This window comes from Anser brachyrhynchus (assembly GCF_964034855.1).
Source record: "Anser brachyrhynchus genome assembly, chromosome: 20".
Classification (NCBI taxonomy): domain Eukaryota; kingdom Metazoa; phylum Chordata; class Aves; order Anseriformes; family Anatidae; genus Anser; species Anser brachyrhynchus.
This window is the reverse complement of record NC_137713.1, coordinates 12,370,388-12,393,299: the sequence shown is the minus strand read 5'-3', so window position 1 is coordinate 12,393,299 and position 22,912 is coordinate 12,370,388. Positions and strand designations below refer to the sequence as shown.

The following is a 22,912-nucleotide window of genomic DNA, read 5'->3' as shown; positions in this document are numbered from 1 at the left end:
TCACATTTTGTGCATAGAGGATGCAGTGCAGAGCAGGGATCTCCATGCCAACACAGAGCATGTTGCAGGCCCTGGGTGGCACACAGCTGCTGTCTCAGGGCCCAGAAGCAGCATGTCATGTTAGCCTGGCCCTGTGCTTGGGCTCGTTGTCCTCATGATAACCTGTCAACATTGCTGAGCCACTCCAAACACCCTCCCTTCACCTGACCAGGCACTCTGGAAAAGGTATTTCTTCACAAGAAGTTTGGTTCAATATGAAATCCAGTTATCACATCACCAGCTTCTGGTCTAATGCTTCAGATAGTTTTCAACAGCTTTTCTGCCTTTTTTTCCCAAGAAAGAGCAAAATATTGGTTTTGACTGACGGAAAAGAGAATGCCAGGCATACTCAGAAACCACAGAGGGTTCCAGGACACCTCAGAACCATATGCAGAAGGCAAAGGCAGGCACTAGGAGAATGAAGAATTGCCTACTGTAGGAGAAGATCAAGTTTGAGACCAGGTAAGGAACCTAAGGAGGAGTCCAGAGTGTGGAGTGCAGAGGAGTCCAGGAAGGCTGGGCACTCTTCAGGAAGGAAATCTTAAAGGCTCAGGAGCAGACCGCCCCCACGTGCCCAAAGATGAGCCGGCGCGGAAGAAGACCTGAACAGAAATCTGTGGCTAGAGCTCCGGAATAAAAAGAGGGTTTATGACCTTTGGAAAAGAGAGAGGACTATAAGGATGTTGCAAGGCTGTGTAGGGACAATATTAGAAAGGCCAAAGCTCATCTGGAGCTCAACCTGACTACTGCTGTTAAAGATAACAAAAAATGTTTTTATAAATACATAAACACAAAAAGGAGAACTAAGGAGAATCTCCATCCTTTACTGGATGCAGGGGGGAACTTAGTTACAAGAGATGAGGAAAAGGCTGAGGTGCTTAATGCCTTCTTTGCCTCAGTCTTTAGCAGCAAGACCAGTTATTCTCTGGATACCCAGTCCCCTGAGCTGGTGGAAGGGGACAGGGAACAGAATGTGGCCCTCATAATCCACGAGGAAATGGTTGGTGGCCTGCTACAGCACTTAGATGTACGCAAATCGATGGGGCCAGATGGGATCCACCCGAGGGTACTGAGAGAACTGGCGGAAGAGCTGGCCAAGCCGCTTTCCATCATTTATCAGCAGTCCTGGCTATCAGGGGAGGTCCCAGTCGACTGGCAGCTAGTAAACGTGATGCCCATCTACAAGAAGGGCCGGAGGGTGGACCCAGGAAACTATAGGCCTGTTAGTTTGACTTTGGTGCTGGAGAACCTCAGGGAGTGGATTATCTTGAGTGTCATCATGTGGCACTTGCAGGGCAACCAGGAGATCAGGCCCAGTCAGCATGGGTTTATGAAAGGCAGGTCCTGCTTGACAAACCTCATCTACTTCTATGACAAAGTGATACGCTTAGTGGGTGAGGGAAAGGCTGTGGGTGTGGTGTACCTTGATTTCAGTAAGGCTTTTGACACTGTTTCCCACAACATTCTCCTCAAGAAACTGGCTGCTCATGGCTTGGACTGGTGTATACTTCGTTGGGTTAAAACTGGCTGGATAGCCGGGCCCAAAGAGTTGTGGTAAATGGATTTAAATCCAGTTGGAGGCCGGTCACTAGTGGAGTCCCCCAGGGCTCAGTATTAGGGCCAGTTCTCTTTAGTATCTTTATCAGTGATCTGGATGAGGGGATCGAGTGCACCCTCAGTAAGTTTGCAGATGACACCAAGTTAGGTGCATGTGTCGATCTGCTTGAGGGTAGGAAGGCTCTGCAGGAGGATCTGGATAGGCTGGACCGATGGGCTGAGGCCAAATGTATGAAGTTCAATAAGGCCAAGGTCTGGGTTCTGCACTTGGGGCACAACAACCCCAAGCAGCGCTACAGGCTGAGAGATGAGTGGTTGGAAAGCTGCCTGGCAGAGAAGGACCTGGGAGTATTGGTTGATAGTCAGCTGAATATGAGCCAGCAGTGTGCTCAGGTGGCCAAGGTGGCCAACAGCATCCTGACTTGTATCAGAAAGAGTGTGGCCACCAGGACTAGTGAAGTGATTGTCCCCTTGTACTCAGCTCTGGTGAGTACTGTGAGGCTGGAAGTTTGTACAGCACGCTGGCAGCAATAATTTGGGAAGAGGGGCTGGGGCCAACAGTGGATGCTGTGTCCAACCAGCTTCATAAATATGAAAAAAATCTCTCTCCCCCAGTATGGGCCCGCATTTCAGCCGTGGAGAAACTGTCCCAGCAGTTAGAACACATAACTTCCTCCTCATCTAGATGGAAGAATCTTTCAGCCATTAAGTGCCAGCATTCTCCAGCTCAAGCAAGGGAGAATCCAGGACGCAAACCACGGGGCACCTTGTGGTTTTATTTATGTGACCATGGGGAAGATATGAGGAAGTGGGACAGTGAACCGACCTCGGCCCTGGCTGCTCGGGTACGTGAACTGCAGAAAGATACAGCAGCAAGAAAAGAGGCCCCTAGGAGGATTGCTGCCCCAGTTTCTGTTGGGCAGTCCCACAGAGGCAGTAGAAGGGCTACTATTACTCCTGAACCTGATGAAGAGACCTCTGCTTCACATTTGGAAGAATTGACAGATGCTCCAACTAGGACTAGTGGTGCCCTGCCTCTGGCCAGGTAGGGGAGAGGGACAACTGGATTTACTGGACTGTGTGGATTCGATGGCCTGGCACACCGGAACCGCAGAAATATAAAACTCTAGTGGACACAGGTGCACAGTGTACCCTAATGCCATTAGGCCACCAAGGGGCAGAACTCATCTGTATCTCTGGAGTGACAGGGGGATCCCAAGAGCTAACTGTATTGGAAGCTGAAGTGAGTCACCAGAGCCAGCGTGCTGGCATGTGATAAGGGTGCAGCCCGTACAAAATTCCGCCACATGGATGCTGTGCACTGGACTTCATCAGCGTCTTTAGGTGTCTGTTCATGGTTCAAATTACTATAAATCTTCTCCAGCACAGCTAATTCCCTGAGTTGCTGGAGACCTTTCTCTATGGTGGTCCACTTGCCTACTTGATATACAATATCTTCCTTGTGGGGATACCTTTCTTTCACAGCTGCCAGGAGTCGCCTCCAGAGGCTGAGAACCTGTGCCTCTCTTCCAATTACTCTGTCAATGATCCTTTCTCTAGAGAGGGATCCCAGCTGCTTGGCTTCAATGCCTTCTAGTTGTTGGCTATTGGCCCCAGTGTCCCAGCACTGAAGCAGCCAGGTGAGGATGTGCTCACCTGGATGACGACTGAAATCCTTTCATATTTCTCACAACTCACTCAAGGATAGAGATCAGGTGGTTTCTGATTCGTTTATGATTTCTGTCTCTTCTCCCTGATGTTGTTGTGATGACGCTGCTTTAGAGCTGCCTGCCTTTTCCTCTTCTCCCTCCTCCTTAGGGGGAGCTTCTTCCCTCACTAAACAAGCTGACTTCTGTTTCCATTGTTTTGTCTTGACTATAGGGGTGACTGATACCATAGATGGTTGGTCCTCTGGGGTGGTCACAGTGTGTCTTATCTCGTCATCGAATTCAGAAACTTCCCCATCCCCTTGAGGGTGCTGGGCAGTGTTAATTACCATTTGATAGGTGTAAACCAGACCCCAGCAGAGTGCAGCAAGCTGGCGGAGTTCTCTGGTATTGCCAGGGTCAGGGCATAAGTCTTTCAAATATTCTACCAGTTTTTTTGGATTTCGCACTTGTTCAGGGGTGAAGTGAAAAACCATTGGAGGAGACAACTGTGACAGGTACCTGCCCATATCCCCCCACACACCTTGCCACCCACAACTACTTTGTCTCGGGGCAGGTTCTTGGATGATATTCTTAATGAATTGTTTGACCTTAGGGAGGAAGAAAAACACTAGAACTAGTAATAGGAGGATGACATCCGACCAATGGTATTCAAGATACTTAAGGCAGTGTAATTCTTAATATTTCCAAAAAGATAATCTCCAGGAGACCAGAATGATAACAATGCAGGGCCTGAGTACCAGGCGAAACTGAAGGCCAGTATGTTACAGCACAGTGTGGTAAAGAAACCAAAAACAGATTTTTAACACATTCTCTGGTTGGATATAGAGGAGAAAAGAGAACAGAGTACGGATTACATACAACATAGTCACACAGAAAAATATTAACAGCAAACCTAACATTGTGACTAGCAAGTATGTTAGTTGTAAATACTTTAATCAATTTTACTGTTATCTCAACCCTCGAGCCCCACATTGGGCACCAAAAAGGACTGTAGTGGTTTTACTCAGGTGGGCAGCCGAGTTCCACCACGGCCGCCCTCTCACTCCCCCCTCCTCAAAGAGGAAGGGGGAGAAAATATGACACAAAGAGCTCGAGGTTTGAGATCAGAATGATTTAATTAAAGGGAAAGGGGTTGGGAAAAAAAAAAAAAAAAAAACAAGGCCGCGCGGAAGCACAGAGAGAAAGGGAAAAAAAAAAGTTATTCTCTACTTCCCATCAATGAGCAATGTTCGGCCACATCCTGGGAAGCAGGGCCTCAAAACGCGTAATGGTTGTTCAGGAGGACAGCCCCCTCCCCTACGGGAGTCCCCCTTTTATTGCTGAGTGTGACATCATGTGTTATGGACTACCCCTTTGGTTGGTTTAGGTCAGCTGCCCTGACGATGTCCCATCTCCATCACTTGCCCACCCCCAGCTTGCTGGCTCTTGGGGGCTTGGAGGGAGTCCTGATGCTGTGCCAGTACTTTGCAGCAATAGACACAACACTGGAGTGATACCAATGTTGTCCCAGCTACGAGTGCAGAGCACAGCACTGTGTGGGCTGCTGCAGGGAAAGGTGACTCCACCCCAGACAGACCCAGCAGAGGAGCAGCTGAGGGAGCTGGGGTTGTTTAGCCTGGAGAAGAGGAGGCTCAGGGGCGACCTTATCGCTCTCTACAGGTACCTTAAAGGAGGCTGTAGCAAGGTGGGCATTGGTCTATTCTCCCACATGCCTGGTGATAGGATGAGGGGGAATGGGCTAAAATTGCGCCAGGGGAGGTTTAGGTTGGATATTTGGAAGAACTTCTTTACCAAAAGGGTTGTTAGGCATTGGAATGGGCTGCCCAGGGAAGTGGTTGAGTCACCATCCCTGGAGGTCTTTAAAACACGTTTAGATGTAGAGCTTAGTGATATGGTTTAGTGGAGGACTTGTTAGTGTTAGGTCAGAGCTTGGACTAGGTGATCTTGAAGGTCTCTTTCAACCTAAATGAGTCTGTGATTCTGCGATTCTGTGATTCTACGGGTACACAAGTACATGGGACCTGATGAGATACATCCACAAGTCCTGAATGAGCTGGCATATGTAATTGGTAAGCCACTATCCATCATATTTGAGAAGTCATGGCAGTCCAGTGAAGTTCTCACTGACTGGAAGAGGGAAAACGAAACCTCCATTTTTAAAATGGAAAGAAAGGAAGACCCAGGGAACTACAGGCCAGTCAGTCTCATCTCTGTGCCCGGCAAGATCAAGGAGCAGATCCTCCTGGAAACAATGCTAAGGTACATGGAAAATAAGAAGGTGATTGGTGACAGCCAACTAAGGGCAGATTGTACCTGACAAATATGGTGTCGTTCTATGATGAGGTTCCAACATTGGTGAATAAGGGAAGAGCAACTGATGTCATCTACCTGGACTTGTGCAAAACATTTTACACTGTCCCCCATGATATCTTTGTCTCTAAATTGGAGAGACGTGGATTTGAAGGACGGACCGCTCAGTGGGTAAGGAATTGTCTGTATGGTCACACTGAAAGTGTTGCGGTCAACAACTCAATGTACAAGTAAGAGATCAGTAATGAGTGGTCAGTATTGGGACAGGCACTGTTTAACATCTTTGTCAGTGACACGGACAGTGGGATCAAGTGCACCCTCAGCAAATTTGCCGATGATACCAAGCTGTGTGGTGTGGTTGAGACACTGGAGGGAAGGGACAGGATGCCATCCAGAGAGACCTGGGAAGGCCTGAGGGGTGGGCCTGTGTGAGCCTCATGAGATTCAACAACGCCAAGTGCAAGGTCTTGCATCTGGGCCAGGGCAATCCCAAGCACAAATACAGGCTGGGCAGAGAATGAATTGAGAGCAGCTCTGAGGAAAAGGACCTGGGAGTGTTGGTTGACGAGAAGCTTGACATGAGCTGGCAATGTGTGCTTACAGCCTAGAAAGCCAACTCTACCCTGATCCGCATCAAAAGCAGCATGGCCAGCAGGGCGAGGGAGGTGATTCTCCCCCTCTGCTCTGCTCTTGTGAGACCTCACCTAGGTTACTGTTTACAGCTCTGGGGTCCCATGCACAGGAAAGACACGGAAGTATTAGAATGAGTCCAGAAGAGGGCCACAAAAAATGATCAAGGGGCTGGAGCACCTCTCCTTCAAAGACAAGCTGAGGGAGTTGGGGCTGTTCACTCTGGGGAAGTGAAGGCTCCAGGGAGACCTTATATCAGTCTTTCAGTACCTAAAGGGGGCCTACAGGAAAGCTGGGGAGGGACTCTTTGTCTGGGAGTGTAGTGATAGGACAAGGCGTAATGGCTTTAAACTATAAGAGGGTAGATTTAGATTAGATATTAGGAAGAAATTCTTTACTATAACGGTGGTGAGCTGAAGGGATGAAAGACACAGACTCCAGATGGCTCTTGAACAGAAGGCCTTTATTGCCATTTTTCTCCACTACATATACTTTCCCCGTAGCCCCATGCGCTGTCCACATGCCCAAATCTGTCATACAATTGGTTAGAGACCCTCAGACATGCACCTCAAGCCAGCCAGCAATTGGCCACTGCCCAAAGTTCATCTTTAACACTGCAGCCAAATTATTTATCTCGACCTTGCTCAAGTTTTTGTTTCTACCGTTTACTTCCTCATTACAGGGATGTGTGAAACAGCGCAAAGCCACCTGCAAATTCCTTCCCCTCAGCGAGTGTGGTGGTTTTAACCTACTGGGTAACTAAACTCCAACACAACCGCTCTGTCATTCCCCCTCCTCAGAAGAAGAGAGGAAGAAGAAAGCATGATGGAAATTTTAAAAAAGGCTTGTGGGTTGAGATAAGGATAATTTAGTTAAAAAGAAAAGCGGGGGGGGGGGGGGGAGGGGAAGAGAGAGGGAAACAAGCAAAGGCCAAGTGGAAGCACAAAGAGAGAAAAAAAAAATCGCTACTTCTCATCAATGAGATAGCCACATGTTTGGCCACATCCTGGGAAGCAGGGCCTCAGTAGGCATAGTGGTTGTTTGAAAGGACAGACGTCTCCATAACAAGAGCCCCCTTTCTCCTTCTCCTTCCACACGTTTTATTGGTGAGTGTGACATCATACAGTATGGAATATCCCTTTGGTCAGTTTAGGTCAGCTGACCTGGTGATCTCCCCTCCCCACGTCTTGCCCACCCCCGGCCTACTGGCTGTGGAAGGTTTGGAGAAGTCTTGATGTTGTGCCAGCACTGGTCAGCAACAGACAGAACATTGGTGTGATATCAGTGCTGTTCTCACTACAAGTGCAGAGCACAATGCTATAAGGGCCGCTACAGGGAAGGTTAACTCCATCCCTGACAGAACGAGTACAGTGAGACACTCAAACACGTTGCCCAGAGAAGCTGTGGATGCCCCATCCCTGGAAGTGTTCAAGGCCAAGTTTGATAGCGCTTTGAGCAACCCGGTATAGTGGAAGGTGATCCTGCCCATGGCAGTGGGATTGGAATTAGATGATCTTTAAAGTCCCTTTGAATCCAAACCATTCTATGATTCTTTGCATTTTTTCTTTAATATCTTTTGCAGCTGTTGCTACCTCTTTACTGAAGGCAGAAGTGGTAATAAGGACATTTGCCCAGTGAGAGCACAGCAGACAGCAGGCACAGATAATGCTGAGCTTCTGTAAAGTGTCTGATAACACAAAACCAGCTGCTGTTAGACTGAGGAACTAATTGATGACTGCCTGTATGATGTGTTGAAACCTATGAATCCCCAGGACTTGTGAGTGCTGATACACCAACAGAAGAGCATCAGCCAGGAGCTTTGGGCCTCATAAGGTGAAGCAAACCCACTCTCGGTGAGGGAGTGCAGGGACCTCTTCCCAAGAGCTAGGGCAGAGAGGGACACCCCATCTGTCACCCACATAGTCAGCAGTGCACAGCAGGACCTGGGCAAGCTAGGCATGGAGTGCCCTTATTCACGGTCCTGAGTGCCTTCCCCACCTCCAGGAGTTTGTTGGTTATGTCAAGAAGTTTAGCTGGTGAGTCTGCAGGCAATACTATGTATGAGTATTTATTTGTCAGACCTGCTAATCTTTGCCACATTGTTGTGGTTTTATCCCGGCTGGCAGCTAAGCACCACACAGGCATTTGCTCACCCTCCCCCCTCCCTCTCTGGGATGGGGGAAAGAAACGGGAAAGTGAAGCCTGTGGGTTGAGATAAAGACAGCTTATTAAGACAGGAAAATAATAATAGTACTACTAATAATAATGTGTACAAAACAAGCGATGCACAATGCAATTGCTCACCACCCGCTGACCGATGCCCAGCCTATTCCCGAGCAGCCGGCCCCCCCACCCCGGCCAGCCACCCCTATATATTGTTTAGCATGACGTCAGATGGTATGGAATACCCCTGTGGCCAGTTTGGGTCAGCTGTCCTGGGTCTGTCCCCTCCCAGCTCCTGCTGCACCCCTAGCCTGCCCGCTGGCAGGACAGAGCGAGAAGCTGGAAAGTCCTTGGCTTAGTGTAAGCACTGCTCTGCAACAATTAAAACGTCAGCATGTTATCAACACTCTTCTCATCCTAATCCAAAACATAGCACCCTACCAGCTACTAGGAGGAAAATTAACTCTATCCTAGTTGAAACCAGGACACACATGCTGGGGGCTAACGCAACAGTTATCAGGCATCCAGCAGTACCAGTACCCTGATGCAGGGCTGGCCCTAGATCAAGTGCAGTAACCCTGTCCTACAGGACTCTGATTCCTTATTCCATGCTCTGGAGCCATTTTTGTGTGGGGACCTCAGCTATACAGCAGCTGATGAGGCAGCCTTGCTACAGCTCTGGCACAGAAGCCATCAGCTGGCAAGCACAAATTCCAGTTCCTGAGTCTGGCCAAAGGGACTGACCCAGGGGAACAGTATCTCATGGCTCACAAAGGTTAGGACTGACTGAGGCTCTCAGTGATGAGCTGGTCAGGGTGGACCCTCCCAAGAGACCTTGGTAGCTCTCAGGCTTGGCTACCACTCTAGGGAAGAGGATGTCAGTGCATCAGAGGGTGTACCTGCAACCCCAGAGGTGCTGCGCCATGCTCTGCACCATCTCCCTTGCCAACCAAAGTAGAGGAATCCACAGAGGTGGATTCCTACCAGCCCACGTTCCTCACCCCACAAACAAAAACATAGATAAAAACAGGGGACATGCTTTTATTATATATATTATGTTTTTATTTTTACTATGAACAAGAAGGAAATCAAGCAAAAGCAGTGGAAAGTTTGCACAAATGTGCAAGGAGTACCTGCCTGAAATCAGACATACAAAGGAAGTGTACAAGAGGAGAAAGGAGTTGGTGACCCTGAAGGAATAAAGAGATACTAATCAATTACTCAAGGATGGGATTAGAAAAGCCAAGGCTGGCTTGCAGTTAAATCTATCAACAGATATGAAGGGCAGAAAGAAAGATTTCTACAGTACATGAACAGAAAAAAGAAGACTAGGTAAAATGCAGGCCTGCACGAGTGCTGAGGGGAGTGGCAGATGTCATTGAGAGGCCACTCTTGATAAACTTTGATTGATAAAGGTGACTGGCAGAAGTTTCCAAAAACTGGAGGAAAGTAAATATCAATCCTATCTTCAAGAAGGGCAAAAAGGAGAACCCCGGGGAGCTACAAGCTAGTCAACCTCACCTCAATCCCTGGGAAGCTGGTAGAGCAGCTAATCTTGGATACCATGTCCAGGCACATGAAGGACAAGAAAGTCATTATTAATAGTTCACTCACACACACATCTTATCTTGCACTTATACCATGCAGCACAAACACATGGGATAGAGTGTGATTATGCAGAGAAAGAGAATTAAGACAAGATTTAATAAGAAAATATACGAAGCTGATATAGACTGCGGTGATCAGGTGCAGCACTCAGCCAGATAATCATACTGATACAGATAATCATACCAGCCCTGTATTACATGTAACCAACCCCTTTTATACTGTTTTCTACCTACCTTTGTTCCTCCCTGCTCTCCTTACCCTTGCACATTCCCTCACAGGTTTGCTGAGCTCTACTGATTCCCACACCACTTCCAGTCCAGGCCCCCCTGACTTAGCTTGATTCTCCTCGAAGTGGGGCCTATAGTTTCTCTATAGTCCATCAATCAGTATGATTGAGAGTTGTGTTTCTTGTCACTGTCTCCATGTTTGCTTGGTCGGCTCTGTATCTCGGTATATTTTGGTTTCTGGCTTCCCCCGTTTTTCCTTTCCTGATTGGCAGGGTCTCCAATCAGATAACCATGCTGGAATACTCGTTCTCATACTTTCACATGCCCTCATCAGTTAATATGACTGACTAGGCTTGGTCTCCATCTCTGCCTCCCTTATCATTTCTTGGTCACATTTTGGTTCTTGCATGTTCTTGTTTATGGCCTCCTTCGTTTCTTATTAGCCCTTGCTGTAATGAACAAGGTTCTTGACCAGATACCCTTAAAGGAACACTGTCCTTCTACATACCTGTGCAGATGCACTCCTCAGCAGCTTGGTTTAGCCAACCTTACTTGAGGAATGCCAGAAAACACTTTACCCAAATGGAAGCAATGAGGCTTCACATGACAATGAGTTTTCACAGCACACTTACAAGGTGCCACCTCACAGCACCCCTTCCTCTGACCCTTCTGGATGGTCACACCCTCCAAAACAATCCTCTAGTAAACTCCAGGACCTCCCATAGTTTCGTGGCTTCTGAATTTCCCTGGAGCAACCAGACCCTTACCCTAACCCAACCACTCTCACTATTGCAGATGGGAGGAGGACCCATGGGAGGGCAGTAACCCAAGAGACCTTAGAGTAACCATGGCACCTGAGCACCCAGAGAATCTATCCTTCTGTCCTAGTTATGGAAACACAAAGCTGTAATTGATTGGCAGTTGAGAACCTTGTGCTTCCCTGTAGGAAGGGAAGACCCAAGGCAGTTGCTGGCCCCAGTAGCCATCCAGGCTTGCTCCCCCTACCACAGGTTGTTCTGAAGATTCCCATGCTACTGGTTGTGAGGGTGAGCTGCTGCCAGTGTCCTGAGTCCTTTCCCCCTTCTAGGAGTGTACTTGTCTGAGTTAAGGTGTTGAGCTGGCCAAGTTCAAGCTCAGCTACTTCACTGAAACAAGCTGTTCTGAAAAAAAAAAAAAAAGAAAAAAAAAAGAAAAGTTAGATGTGAGGGCCTTCCCCTTTTTTCCCTTGAAAGCCACTTTTAAGCTGAGGCTTTGCCACTGGCCCCCACCAGTGCTACACAGCAGCTATGAAGCAGCTATGTCTGTGCTGCGTCTCCTACTCAGAGTTCTGGTCCTGATAGCACCTGCTGGCTTGGCCTCCATCCTGTACAAAGAGGTCCCTCCCAGGGCCTCTGGGATGATAAGTTTTGCAAAGGGAAGCAGAGTGCATGAGAAGGCAATAGAGGGATTGAAGAGCACCTGAGGGCAGGCAGAGGACTCTGGCATTAAAAGGAATGCAAATGTAGGCCACTAGGATGCAGTGCAAAGAAAATGAGGGGGCTCTGTGCTGCACCAGAAGGCAAATGGAGGAGAGTCTGACGTGTAGGAGGGAAAATGGAGGCCTCTGGATGGGTGCAGCCAAAGTAAATGGGGTGAATCTTAGAGGACCAAATGCAAGCCTCTGCATTGCACCAGATGGCAAATAAAAGACCCTGCCCTGGGGAGCATGAGAGAGAATATTACAACTATTCATTAATCTCCATGTTCAGTCAGATGCTCTCCATTTCCCCCTGTACATGTCCAGATCCCCCTCCCTTTTCCTCAGGGCACTCTCTATTCCCCCAATTGTGGTCTCTTCCATTTTTCTCTGTGCATGCTCAGGTTCCCACCGTTCTTCTCTGTAGGCCCTCAATTAGCCTCCATTCCCTTTTCAATGCTCATAGCTCCTCTCTGCTCCCTTACCCAGGCCTCAGAACACGACAGTTCCCATCCATGAATGCTCAGATCTTCTCTGCTTCCCCCTTGCACGCTCCAGTCCCCGTCAGTCATTTCTTAGTGCCTTACATCCAAACCATGCACCCTCAAATTCAAACCATGCACCATATACCCTCAAATTCCCTCTGTTCCCTTCTGAGTGCTCTTAATATTCCCTCTATCTTACTCCATTCACTCTCAGATTCATTCAGTTCCAACATTTTTAGATGACCTCCATTCCCCATCATGACCTTCCACACCTCTCCAATTCCCCACCATGCACAGTCAAAACTCCTTCGTTCCCTTCCAGCCACCTTCACATCCTTCCAAGTTCCCTCCTCACGCTTGCTTAGAACCCCTCTGTTGTCATCCTTGCACAAACAGATCCCTTGTATGGTTAGGTTTCCTCCATTTCCATCTGCATGCACTTCTGCTCCCCTCATGATGAGATTTCCTCTGTTCCTTTCACTGTGTGTTCAGTACTGCCCACTCCCCTCTGTGCAGGCTCATGTCTCCCTTTTCCATGACAAGTGCCCTCAGATTCCCACCACTGCCCTCCAGCAACTTTCAGATCCCCTCTTTAGGCACTCAGTACCTAGGTTCAACCCCCCACCCCACCCCCCACCCCTTTAGATCTCCTCCATTGTTCTCTGTGCATGCTCAAATTTTCTCCATTACCCTCCGTGCACGGTCAGGTTTTCTCCTTTCCCCCTTGCACGTTGAGACCACGCCCTCCCATTTCCTTCTGCACATGCTCAGAACCCCAGTGCTGCTCTCCATTACACCCTCATACTCTCCATTCCTGGGCAGAAGCTTGCTTTCCTCTGTAGCCGTCCATTCTGAATGACTGGTCTCCCAAACCCAGTGCCCCAGAGACCACAGCTGTCTTGACTAATCAACAGTAACCTTTAAGTCAGTCTCTTTCAGCAGGCTCCTTGCAGCTCAGGACCATTGCCCACTGGGGAATAGAGGGCTCTCCTGCTTTCCCCTGACCACCTCCACCACACCCCTCTGTCTGCTGTCATGCAGTGCAGAAACCATCAGATACTTCAAAACTCTGTCCCACAACAGCCAGTCTCTCTGGGAGCCTTGAGGCTGCTGAAAATTCCTCACCAAGAGCTAGACTGGGCCTGATAAAAGCACATTAAACAAGAACCACTTGACTTGGCAGTACCTTTGCTGAAATGGTGGGGGGTGGGGGCATCCTCAGTGTTTGCTTTCCATGCTGAATGATGACTGTCATCCAAGCACTTATTTACTGAGCAGCGCTCTTCAAAGCTCCCAGATACACTGCTCCCAACAGAAATCTCATCCAAGGAGCAAAGCACTCACAGAAGAGAACATTCCAAGGACTCTTACTGGCACAGGTACTATTTTCTTTCCAGCTCAGAAAGCTATGTACCAAGAACCACAGTCACCTTCTTCTCAGGTCGTGTTTTCTAAGTGGGAAAAAAAAAAAAAAAAAAAACAGTCTGATTTCCTCCTCCAGGAGAAAAGAAGCTGAGAAGGGGTTGGACCCACTCACCCCTCCCACTGCACAGGACACTACAAAGGCCTCTGTGAGACCTGCAGCTCCACATCTGTGTGCTTCAGAAGGCATTCCCACACCGACGCCATGGGTGAGTAAGGGACTGGGAAGAGGGGGAACACCTTGCTATCAATGGGAGCAGCCCATTTGCTGGGAGCAGCAATAGGGCAGCCCAACAACAGGGAAACACTCTGTGCACTGTGCCTTTCATAAATCGGTGCATGGTGGCACCAGTGCCCTCTTAGGGCACTGCTCACCTGACATCCCTTCATATACCAGCACCCCGCTGTCCGACTCACCCCAGCCGGTTCCCTGTTTTGGAGGCTAGGAATGTTTCCCTGTGAGAACTTGGCTCGTTCAGCTGTTGGGTGCTTTGCTCCAACTGAGACCGTCTCATACATGGCTTTTTGAGAGCTGGCAAAGGAAAAAAAGGTGAGGATACTTACCCCTTGGGTAAAAGAGATTAGGCCTTTTGGCATGCTCTCCAGCTTGCACAGACCAGTCTGATGCTACAAGCATACGTGGTGCATTCCAGCATCTCAGATGGTCATGATACACTGTGCAGTGCTGGAGCTACGGGATTTACCACTTCTGTGGAGGGAGGGTCACATTTCATCTTTTCTACATCTTTTCCCTTTCTAGTAATGCAGTGCCTTCTACCTCTTGCTTGTGTTCTGGTCTTGGCTGCCCCAGGTCTCTCCATGCCTATACAAACCCTAAACATCTTCAAGACAACTCTCTCCAACACTTCGGCAAGTGCTCTGAAGAAAACCAGTACGTAGCATCCCATGGGCCTCACAGTGCTCTCACCAATCCCATTTCAGTTCTTTGGTATGGGCCAGCCCAGCTGGCACAAACAGTGCTCTCAGTCAGTGGTTGCTTGATAAAGTAACACATGGGGGAAAGTGCGTGACAATGCCTCAGATCCATAAAACTCGTCCATAGTATATACAGGTAGGCAGGATGCGGAGAGGCAGCATCAGCCCCAGGCTTTCCTTCTTTAAGGAGAAGATTTCTGCCCATCTTGCAGGACAATCTTAACTGCATTGGGAGGGTGCAATCCTAAACCAAGTGAGTTGAAGACAAGGGGAGATCACACGAGCCAGCACAGGGTGGATCCAGTATTGCGTGCTCATGTACTGCCAGGTCTGGCTGGAGAAGAGCCTTATATCATCCCTAGCCCTGACCCTGCTCCAGGATAAAGGGCGGTGGATATGAGGAAGCATACCCAGTGCAGGCTGCAGTACTCTGTGTGTGTTTGTGTGCACATACATCGTGCAGGCTGATGAAGGTGTATGTGTGCTGGAAGGGGCCATTCCTCAGTTCCCTAAGTTGCTGGCAGGGGCAAGATCTTCTTTGCCTCCCTGCCCAGCATGACCCCGTTTTAGCCACACAGCCTCTTTTTCAGGAGACCCAGAGGAGCTCACCAGTGTCCCTATCAGTCTCCTGGCCTAATACCAACGTAGCCCAGTGGGACTAGGGCCTTTCTATTAGGTATCCTGTTAGGGAAAAGGAGCAAAGGGCTGAGGTCAACCCACTCTCACCCCCAGCGAAGCACATTGACCTTTAAGGACTGGGGCAGCTGAGCATCTCCAGGGTATTCTGGCCATGTGTCCATCCTGCCATAGGGTGAAGCATGGTCTTGTTCTCTTGCACAGGTTTTTGTTAAAGCACTCTCTCTCCTGTCCCAGGTTGGCCCAAAGACTGCAGCGAGCTTGTCTCTGGCAGCCCCAGTGGCATCTACATAATCCAGCCCACAGGTCTCCACCCCATCATGGTGTACTGTGAAATGAATGTGACAAATGGGGGCTGGACGGTCATCCAGAGGAACCAGAAAGACACAGCTGTCACCTGGGCTGAGTCCTGGAGCACCTATAAATACGGCTTTGGGAATGTGCGCAGCGAGTACTGGCTGGGCACCGAGTACATCCATCAGATCACCAAGCAGAAAGTCTACCAGGTCAGATTTGTCATCTGGGATGCCTCAAACAACATCAAGTTTGCAGACTACAACCTCTTCAGTCTGGATGATGAGTCTCATGGCTACCGGCTGAGGCTGGGCTCCTACACAGGGACAGCAGGGGATGCCATGGACTCAAACAATCCCAGTAAGGTGCACAACAACATGAAATTCTCCACAAAAGACATGGATCAAGACACTTCAAGAAAGAACTGTGCATCCCACTCTGGGGGTGGGTGGTGGTACTCGGCATGTTATTCTGTACGGCTGAATTTCAAAGGTGGCATGACATGGGGTAGCCTGTGTAAAGGGGACTGCAAATCCTCCCTTATCCTCATCAAACCATCTCCTTACCACTAGCATTCTTCTGCACTGGACATGGCCAGATCAGTGCTCTGCTGGGCCACTCTTTATTGGCTGGGGGGCTGGGGGTGAATAGGGGTGTTCCAGCATATCAAAAGCTCTTTTCTTTTCCTCTTCTCCTGAAAAGTAGTGATGTTCCCTGCTTTATCTATGGCCTGTCATCTGTGATGCATTTTTAGGATCATTAGTAGAATAAGACTTTATAAACAGTTCAGTTTCCGAGTATGCTGCTTCTGGGGAGAAAACTGTGCTAAAACTGTCCTGATCCAGCAAGGGCTCATTCTCTTTCTCCTTTGAAGTTAGACATGATGACCACTGACTTAAGCAGAAAAATATCATTCATTACTTAGTAACCTGTCCTAAGGTGCTCTGAGGCCAGGCAGGCCATACCTCTCCTGTAGCCTGTGTTCATCTTGCAGAATAAAATTGTTTTCAGAACCTGCACAGATGTGAAAATGTCCTTCGTCTGATGCCTGCTTCTGCCAGGAGGCTCCTGGTGCAGTAAGAAAGCAAAAGGGAAATTTTTCACAAGATTCAAAAGGGGAATTAAAAATAAAACTTGCACTTAAGAGAGCTGAGTTTCAAGGTATGGATCGTTCAAATAGGGGATGCAGTACCACATGGCCAACAGCTAGAGGTGAGGGTAGGAGGAAGCACCATCTCAGTTCAGCCATACCCATGTTGACCTGGAGACCTAAACAGGGCTGCCAGGCCAGCATCATCTTGCCTTGTAAGGTTTGTAAATAATGGTCCTGACAAATGAAGACAGAGAACTGGTAACAACAGATGTGGAGAGAAGGCAGAGGTACTTAAATTCTTTGCCTCAGTCTTGACTAGTGGTCAGGCTTCCCACGTCTCATGTCCCCGAACCTCTAGGAAGGGCTGGAGGAGCAGAGTCCCTCCTACTCCAAGCAAAGAGCAAGTTCAGGACCTCCTGACGCAACTTAAGAACTACAAGTCTATGGGCCCTGATGACATCCATCCCAGGATCCTGAGGGAATTGGCTGATGTACTCACCAAGCCACTCTCCATCATATTTGAAAAATCATGGCAGTCAGGCGAAGTCACCAGTGACTGAAAATGGGAAACATCACTCCCATTTTTTAAAAGGGTAGAAAGAAAGACCCGGGGAACTACAGACCAGTGAGCCTCACCTCTGGGCCTGGGAAGATCGTGGAACAAATCCTCCTGGAGGCAGTGTTAAGGCACATGCAGTACGAGGAGGTGATGTGGGACAGCCAGCATGACTTCACCAAGGGTAAGTCATGCTTGAACAATTTGCTGGCCTTCTATGATGGAATGACTGCATCAGTCAACAAGGGAAGACCGACCAATGACATCTACTTGGACTTCTGTAAAGCCTTTGACACAGTCCCACATGACATCCTGGTCTCTAAATTGGAGAGATATGGATTTGATGGGTGGACCATCTGGTAGATAAGGAATTGGCTCGATGGCCACACCCAGAGAGTGGTGGTCAATGGCTCTATGTCCAAGTGGAGACAGGTGATGAGCAGCATCCCTCAGGGATCTGTCTTGGGACCGGTGCTTTTCAATATCTTCATCAATGACATAGATGATGGGATCGAGTACACCCTCAGCAAGTTTGCAAATGACACCAAGCTGAGTGGTGCAGTTGATACGATAGAAGACCATTCAAAGATAGATGCCATTCAAAGGGACCCAGACAGGCTGGAGAAGTGGACCCCTGTGAACTGAATGAGTGTAAGTTCAACAAGTGTAAGTACAAGATGCTGCAGCTGGGTTGGGGCAATCCCAGATAGGAGTACAGACTGGGTAAAAAACTCATTGAGAGCAGCCCTGTAGAGAAGGACTTGGGGGTTCTGGTGGACAAAAAGTTCAACATGAGCCAGCATTGCGTGCTTGCAGCCCAGAAGGCCAACTGCATCCTGAGCTGCATCAAAAGAAGAGTGGCCAGCAGCAGGTCAAGGGAGGGGATTGTCCCCCTCTACTCTGCCCTCATGAGGTCCCACCTGGAGTACTGTGTCCAGGTTTGGGGCCCAAGCACAAGAAAGATGTGGACCTGTTACAGCGAGTCCAGAGGAGGGCTACAAAGATGATCAGAGGGCTGGAGCACCTCTCCTGTGAAGAAAGGCTGAGGGAGCTGGGCATATTCAGCCTGCAGAAGACGAGGCTCTGGGAAGACCTCATTGAGACCTTTTAATACTTAAAGAGGTCTTACAAAAAGATGGAGAAGGACTCTTTACTCGGGTAGATAATGATAGGACAAGGGGGAATGGTCTTAAACAAAAAGAGGATAATTTTTTACTAGACATTAAGAGGAAATTCTTCACTGTAAGGGTAGTGAGGCACTGGAACAGGTTGCCAAGAAAAGTTGTGGATGCCCCATCCCTGGAGGTGTTCAAGGCCAGGCTGGATGGGGTCTTGACCAACCTGATCTAGTGGGTGGCATCCTTGCCTGTGGCAGTGGGGTTGGAGTTAGATGATCTTTAAGGTCCCTTCCAACCCAAGCAATTCTATGATTCTATGATTCTTTCTCAGCCAGCACCACCCTCATGTGTTCATCTTCCCATACATGGGGGCTGCAGGCCCACCGATGACCCCAGGACAGCTAAGGCTGCCTGTGCTGCCACCTCAGAAACACAGTGCTGCCATAGCTCTGCTGGCTGCCCTGAGAACTCATGCAGAGATCTTGGCCTGAGAGTCCAAAGCTGTTCAGAGTTCACAATTGCAAACCTTCCCAGAGCTCAGCTTTTATTTCAGACACAGGAGAACAGTGGCTTCTTTCAGGCCTTAAGTTCAAACTTTCCCCCATTGCAAAGGAGATCCATAGCCACATTCACCCTCTGCAGTACAATGGGACTGACTTACCCATGCCACCTGTCCTGCCCTCATGCTCTCAGAGAGCCAACCACCTGCTCCACAACCCAGTCGGGGGGTGTGTATGTGTCTTCCCATTCCCAGCATGGAGCAACCACCCAGCCATGGACGGGGCAGATGTGGGGCAAGGGTTTTGTGATACCATGGGTTTTGCTGGCCCTGTTGACTGATAATAGCCTTACAGCCACAGTCCTGTGCACAGTGGCTGGAACAAGTCATTGGAAGCATCCAGAGACCCGAGAACCAAACCACAGACAGAACAACAGCGAGGTACGACAGCTGTACCTAGCTGTGTACAACAACCACACCAGAGGGACAAATGTTTATGTTACAGGCTGGTGCTGGGGAGAGTCAGTAGCAGGGAGAATTGCCATCAGGCCTTTCACTGAGGAACATTCAAGCATTTCATAAAAAGAGAAACATCAACACAAAAGCTCTGCAAAGCACACCAGCTCTTCACTGGCTCAGCTGAGGAGGAAAATCAGCTCCACAGCTGACCTGGCCCAGCACTGCCTGAAAAAATCATCTTGAAATGAGCAGCCACCATGCTAGCCCTGGGGAACGTGTGCGCTCTATGTTCCAGGGAAATTTGGAATCCCTTAGGCAGGTGTATGTCCTTGCCTAGGAGGGGATCTATGGCAACACATGTGCATAATGAACCCACTATCCCCCAGGTCCACCATACTGAAGGACTAGACAAAACCATCCCCACACGCACACTTATGCACATTTCTGACGCAACAGGGAGACAGAAGGCAGTGAAGTCTGGCTCCAGGGTTTATTGTAGCTGATTTCTTCCACCATGGTTAGCAGAGCTGAGGGGCTGATGGGGCCTGAGGAGTGAGCAGGCTCTGAGCAAAGCAGGGATATACCAATTGCACAGGGAATGGAACTTGCACTTCTCCCCTTCATCCACCCCAAACCAGTGCCCCTGTTTCAGTGCTGGCCAGCACAGTAGCACTGGGTAAAGCTGCCCACATGCTCAGGGCTCCAGGGGATGGCTCCTGAGCCCCAGAGCTGTGGTGTTTCAGCTGATTACAGTGCAGGAGCTGCAGGCAGTGCAAGACAAGCATTAGGGCTGGCACAGAGCTGCTGGCAGGCACAGGAACAGGGCACTGGACTGCTGGCACTCCTGCAGCCTCCTGGGAGGCTGGCCCCTTCAATACAGGTAACACACATCTGTGGGTTTGACCAGGATGAGGGAGGATGCACAGTCACCACTATCGCAGAATCCTGGCCAGAGGATGTGGTTTTTGGCATTGAGCAGGACATTCTGGCATCTGTCATACCACCAGCCCCCGTAGCTGCTGGCACAGTTCCCACTGTACTGGTCCTGATCTCTGTCGGTTGTGCTGAACTTCATGTTGTCATGTATTCCCCCCTTCTTGGGGTAGTAGCTGGTCAGATAGTCATCCCCATCACCAGAAAACCGACCCAGCCTCAGTGGGTATCCAGTGGCCTCGCTCTCCACACTGAAGATGTCATATTCAGCATAATGGGTGACATTGACTTTATTCCGCACAACGAAGCGGACCTTGTAGGTGCCTTGCTGTGTGAGCAGGTGCAGGTACTCGGTGCCCAGCCAGTGATCACCCTGCACATTCCCGAAGCCATACTTGTAGGTGGTCCAGGATTGCTTCCAAGTGAGCTCAGTGTCATGAGAGTTTCTCTGGACAACAGTCCATCCCTTGCCTTCGGTGTCCATGTCACACCACACCACCCGTGGGGGAGACTTTGCTGGCTGGATGACATACACCCCACTGGGGCTGGTCTTGCGGAGATGGCTGCAGTCTGCGGGGAAACCTGCAAAAGCAGCTGTGGTAAACAGAGAGTAGGGTGGGAAAGAGAAGGGCCATATGAGTCTGTCAGGGCAACAAGGAGCTCCTACAACAGGGAGTAAGGACCCAGAACAAAAAGGGCTGTTTTTATCTGTGGTCTGTTCTGCATAGGTGCTTCCACTGGCTCATCCACAGGGAGACTGAAGGCCTCTAAGAAAGTAAAGTGATATTATGTGCCCTGGGATCTGTTGCTCATGACTTGATATTTCATTTGGAGCCTGCTGATGCATCTGGACAAGAAGGGAGGGGGAAAAAATCTTCCAGATACCAGTCACATCTTAGAAGCATAGCTGACCTGCACACTGAGCCCTTGATATATTGAGCTGCAGTTCCTGCAAAGATCAGAAGTGTGCAAAATGCTCCACTGGATGAGGACATTTATGAAAATTTATGTTTTCCCTGGAGGTCATGGCATTGCAAAAGGAGACTAAGAGCTAAGAGGTTTTACCTAGATCTGGTGGGGATGTCTCCCCCCAACTTGTTGCAGTTTATCTGTTAGCAGGACTGATCTGTCATTATTAACTTACCAAATTAGTTAGCCATCTAATTTGTTTTTATTGTTTTGTGTCTGATGATGGGCAATTTTCTGTGGGTACTTCAGCCTGCGAAATTCTGCTTATCTTGGGCACAAAGGTCTTGCATGGAATGTTACCGTCCCTTCAGGAAGGAAGGGAAGACTCCTAATCAACAAGAGCTACAAAAATAAATGGATGGATGGATGGATGGATGGATGGATAGATAGATAGATAGATAGATAGATAGATAGATAGATAGATAGATAGATAGATATGCTGTGAGGATCTCTGATGGAGCTGAGGTGTAAAAAGAAAAAAGCACTGCAGAGCAATCCTGCCAAGTTACAGTGTTTAGGCAGAAACACCTTGGTTTCAGCCTGGAGCCACCAAGGGTTCTAGGGTGGCTTAATGGGTGTCAGGCTTCTTACCTTACAAGATATGGTCCAGGGGTTAGTGCGCATGAGGAGTTGTTGTGTTGTGCCTAAGCCTGACTGCATGATGGCCTATCTGGCACTTAGCAGACGCATGGGTCAGTGCTGAGCCAAGCAGATACTTTCCCGCCTTGGTGCCCAGCCATTGCCCCCAGTCTAGTCCATCCATACTTACCAGTCCGGGAGCTGGCAGTGGGTACTGCTGGGCCTGCACTCACACAGAGGAGAAGCATCACCATCACCACAGGCAGGAGGACAAGGTTCCTGCGGAGCAGGCGTGTCCCAGCCTGAAGCCCTGGGGATGGGAAGGCCCAGCACTGTCAGGATCCCTGGGCAGCCCTCCCAGCCCCTGCCAATGTCCCCCAGAAAGCCCTGACCAGAGAAGGCAGAATCACAGGACCCAGATCCAGAGGATGGGTCCTACCGTACACGTACCACCACCCAAGCAGACATGAGGAAGTCTCCTGGTCCCACACACTGACATGAGCCCAAGCCCTCTGTTGCTGGCCACCAGCACACCCCTAAGCCCTGCACCATCTCAGTACTGGGGGAGATGCCAGTCCTGCCTGGGGAAGGACCCCTGTGCAGCCATAAGTGCCACATGCATCGACCAGGAAGGAAAAGAAACAGGTTGGAATTCAGGGCTCCACACTAACCTCCCCTGACAGGACAGGGGAATACAGGGCATAGGTAGCCTGGAAAAAGCATAACCTGGCACCATGAATGTGTGTTGTCTGGTGCTTTGGTTTTGTATTCCTTCCGCTACCATGGTGCCTGGCCTTGCATCACTCAGGCAAGATCATGGTCGCAGTCCTGACAGTCATCTTGCGCCTTTGTATACTCACCCTTTGCAGGTCTCATTTGAGCCCAGCACCACATATGAATGCAGTGTGCCTCTGGGAAGGTAACTCACCCATCACAAAAGCACAGCTGAGCAGAGAGCAGGAACTCAGTGATGCAGCCTCCCATGCCAAGCTTTGCATGGTGACTTTATAGGCACTGCACCCACTTGTGGTCACAGTTGTTATTTGTAGAGGTACTAGGAGACACTTATAGACTGTGACTCAAGCAGCTTTCAGATCCCATGACAGCATAAGTAAGCTCACTGGAGGGAGGGAGTCATGCCCTTCCATCCAGAGAAGTACAAAATAATCCCCTCCATAAGGAGGGATTTCAGTTATTGACTCTTTCAGCTACACAAACACTACATGTGAATTGCCCACTTGGAGCAATTTCTGGAGAGCCATGATCAAACTCA

The 22,912-nt window shown here is 49.2% G+C and overlaps 2 protein-coding genes across 8 annotated transcripts; one reads left to right on the top strand and one right to left on the bottom strand.

The window, feature by feature from the left end:
* The first annotated feature begins 13,665 nt into the window (after positions 1-13,665).
* On the top strand, positions 13,666-16,452 carry LOC308180918 (fibrinogen-like protein 1-like protein). Of its 4 annotated transcripts, none has more exons than XM_080563347.1 (4): positions 13,733-13,776; positions 13,990-14,117; positions 14,328-14,459; positions 15,377-16,452. In XM_080563347.1, the coding sequence occupies exons 3-4, from the start codon at positions 14,330-14,332 to the stop codon at positions 16,003-16,005; spliced, it is 759 nt and encodes a 252-aa protein (XP_080419473.1). In that variant the 5' UTR covers positions 13,733-13,776; positions 13,990-14,117; positions 14,328-14,329; the 3' UTR covers positions 16,006-16,452. The 4 variants fall into 4 exon arrangements, with proteins under 4 accessions (XP_080419472.1, XP_080419473.1, XP_080419474.1 ...); XM_080563348.1 differs by having other exon boundaries at positions 13,734-13,776; positions 13,965-14,117; XM_080563346.1 differs by lacking the exon at positions 13,990-14,117 and having other exon boundaries at positions 13,666-13,776.
* Positions 16,453-19,634: 3,182 nt separating this feature from the next.
* Positions 19,635-22,767, bottom strand: LOC308180919 (fibrinogen-like protein 1-like protein). 4 transcript variants are annotated; one of them, XM_080563349.1, is made up of 3 exons: positions 22,568-22,767; positions 21,830-21,949; positions 19,635-20,685 (listed from the first exon to the last, which is right to left on the bottom strand). In XM_080563349.1, exons 1-3 carry the CDS (start codon positions 22,635-22,637, stop codon positions 20,030-20,032), a joined length of 846 nt encoding a protein of 281 aa, XP_080419475.1. In that variant the 5' UTR covers positions 22,638-22,767; the 3' UTR covers positions 19,635-20,029. The 4 variants fall into 4 exon arrangements, with proteins under 4 accessions (XP_080419475.1, XP_080419476.1, XP_080419477.1 ...); XM_080563350.1 differs by having other exon boundaries at positions 19,635-20,673; XM_080563351.1 differs by having other exon boundaries at positions 22,500-22,672.
* Between the last annotated feature and the right edge of the window lie 145 nt (positions 22,768-22,912).

Coding starts and splice junctions, on each gene's coding strand:
- LOC308180918 (XM_080563345.1), top strand. CDS start 14,192: ATGCTACAAGCATACGTGGTGCATTCCAGCATCTCAGATGGTCATGAT. Junction 14,460..15,376: donor AAGTGCTCTGAAGAAAACCA/GTACGTAGCATC, acceptor CTCCTGTCCCAG/GTTGGCCCAAAGACTGCAGC.
- LOC308180919 (XM_080563349.1), bottom strand. CDS start 22,637: ATGCAAAGCTTGGCATGGGAGGCTGCATCACTGAGTTCCTGCTCTCTG. Junction 21,950..22,567: donor CAGCTGTGCTTTTGTGATGG/GTGAGTTACCTT, acceptor TCCCATCCCCAG/GGCTTCAGGCTGGGACACGC. Junction 20,686..21,829: donor CACTGCCAGCTCCCGGACTG/GTAAGTATGGAT, acceptor TGTTTACCACAG/CTGCTTTTGCAGGTTTCCCC.